The 2,413-nt window shown below is 45.2% G+C and overlaps 1 protein-coding gene across 1 annotated transcript in view; it reads left to right on the forward strand.

Moving 5' to 3' along the window:
* PXMP4 (peroxisomal membrane protein 4) overlaps nucleotides 1-1,825 on the forward strand; it is a 12,439-nt gene extending 10,614 nt beyond the window's left edge. Inside the window, exon 4 of the mRNA XM_007446828.1 lies at nucleotides 1,562-1,825. Coding sequence (XP_007446890.1) covers nucleotides 1,562-1,825 — 264 coding nt within the window. The remainder of the gene's footprint in view (nucleotides 1-1,561) is intronic.
* Nucleotides 1,826-2,413: the final 588 nt, after the last annotated feature.

The following is a 2,413-nucleotide window of genomic DNA, read 5'->3' on the forward strand; positions in this document are numbered from 1 at the left end:
TATATATATATATACACACACACACACACACACATACACACACACACACACATACATATACAATGGAATATTACTCAGCCATAAAAAAGAACGAAATAATGCCATTTGCAGCAAAATGGATGGACCTAGAGGGTATCATACTAAGTGAAATAAGTCAGACAGAGAAAGGCAAATACCATATGATGTCACTTATATGTGGAATCTAAAAAGAAGATACAAATGAACTTATTTACAAAAGAGAAACAGACTCAGAGACATAGAAAACAAACTTATGGTTGCCAAAGGGGAAGGGGTGGGGGAGGCATAAATTAGGAGTTTGGGATTAACAGATATACATTACTGTGTGTAAAATAGATAAACAACAAGGACCTACTGTATAGCACAGGGAACTATATTCAATATCTTGTAATGACCTTTAATGGAAAAGAATCTGAAAAAGAATATATATCCATATATATGTATATGTGTGTGTGTATAGCCGAATCACTTTGCTGTACACCTGAAACAAACACAACATTGTAAATCAACTATACTTCCATTTAAAAAGATGTTATATAAGTGGAGTCATTGTAGTATGTAACCTTTGAGGATTGGCTTTTTTCACTCAGCATCATTTCCTGGCAATTCATCCAAGTTATTGTACGTACTAGCTGTTCATTCCTTTTCATTGCTGAGTGGTGTTCCATGTTATGGATATACCTGTTGAAGGACATCTGGGTTGTTTCCAGTCTTTGGCTATTAGGCATGCAGCTACTCAGAACATTCTTGTACGTGTTTTTGGTGAACGTAAGTTTTCACTTCTGGGGTAAATACCCAGGAGTGCAATTGCTGGGTCATATGGTACATACATACTTAGTTTCATAAGAAACTGCTGAAGCATTTCCAGAGTGATTGTACTGTTTTACATTCCTATCAGGAATATATGTGTGATCCAGTTTCTTCACATCCTAGCTGGCATGTGGTTTATTACATTTTAAATTTTAGACATTTTGATAGGTGTATAGTGCTATCTCACTGTGGTTTTAATTTGCATGTCCCTGTGCCTAGTGAAATTGAACCTTTTTACATGTGCCTGTTTTCCTTCTGTGTAACCTCTTCAGTGAAATAACTGTGTCTTTTGCCCATTTTCTAACTGGATTGTTTCTTTTCTCACTGTTGAGTTTTGAGAGTTTCTAAAAATATATTCCAGGTACTAGTTTTTGTCAGATATGTGTTTGTAAATATTTTCTCCCAGTCTAGCTTTTCTTTTCTACCTCTTCACATGGGCTTTCACAGTGGAAAAATTCTGAGTTTTGATGAAATCCAGTTTATTAATTTTTTTCTTTTATGGATTGCGTTTTTTGTTGTTGAGCTACCTTTTAGTTTCGACCCGTGTAAATATATTCATTTTTCAGATTTTTTAATGAAAAAGACTAATCAAGCCATAAACAGTCACATTTAAATGCCCGCTACGTAACCGTTTCAAGTCACCTGGCGCACAGGCGGCGCCCCAGGGTGGCAGAAGGTTCCCGGTGGCTGGGCCCACCTGTAACCCCCACCTCCCTGTCATTCGCTCCCTCAGATCAACATGTACCTGATGTCACGCCTCCTGTTTGCCCTGTGCCGCCTGGGCGTGGGGAAGGGCTACATTCCTGAGCCCAGGTGGGACCCGTTCCCGTTGTTCACCGGGCTACTGTGGGGGCTGGTGCTGTGGCTCTTCGAGTACCACCGGCCCACGCTGCAGCCCTCTCTGCAGTCCTCCATGACCTACCTGTACGAGGACAGCAACGTGTGGCACGACCTCTCGGACTTCCTCATCTACAGCAAGAGGCGCCCCTCCGAGTAACTTGGCCCCAAGGTGCTCATGGAGGCTCCCGCACCCAAGTCACCATCAGTGGGCTCAGCTCGAGATTGGCTCCATCAGCGAATCATCCCAGGGGATCTGGCCTTTTCAAGACCCAGGGTCTCAGACTCTAAATTATATTAGCCCGGGGTTCCATCTGCCGAAGCGAAAGCACTGATTTTCAGACCCCATTAGGTACTCTTTTTTTTTTTTTTTTTTGCGATATGTGGGCCCCTCACTGTCGTGGCCTCTCCCGTTGCCGGACGCGCAAGCCCAGCGCCCACGGCCCACGGGCCCAGCCGCTCCGCGGCACGCGGGATCCTCCCGGACCGGGGCACGAACCCGCATCCCCCGCATCGGCAGGCGGACTCTCAACCACTGCGCCACCAGGGAGGCCCCCATTAGGTACTCTTGAATGGTGGAACGAGCCGCCAGATCAGGCTGAGGAGCCTTGGGCGCGGTGACAGCTGTGCTGCTGACTCTATGAGACCAGGGAAAGTCACACCCCACCCTGGGCCTCAGGGGTCAACGCACTCAGAGGAGGGCACTGAAGTCTCTTTTCTGGTGGGTATGTTTTCCGACCGTTCTTCT

Source organism: Lipotes vexillifer, unplaced genomic scaffold (genome assembly GCF_000442215.2).
Source record: "Lipotes vexillifer unplaced genomic scaffold, Lipotes_vexillifer_v1.1 scaffold75, whole genome shotgun sequence".
NCBI lineage: Eukaryota > Metazoa > Chordata > Mammalia > Artiodactyla > Lipotidae > Lipotes > Lipotes vexillifer.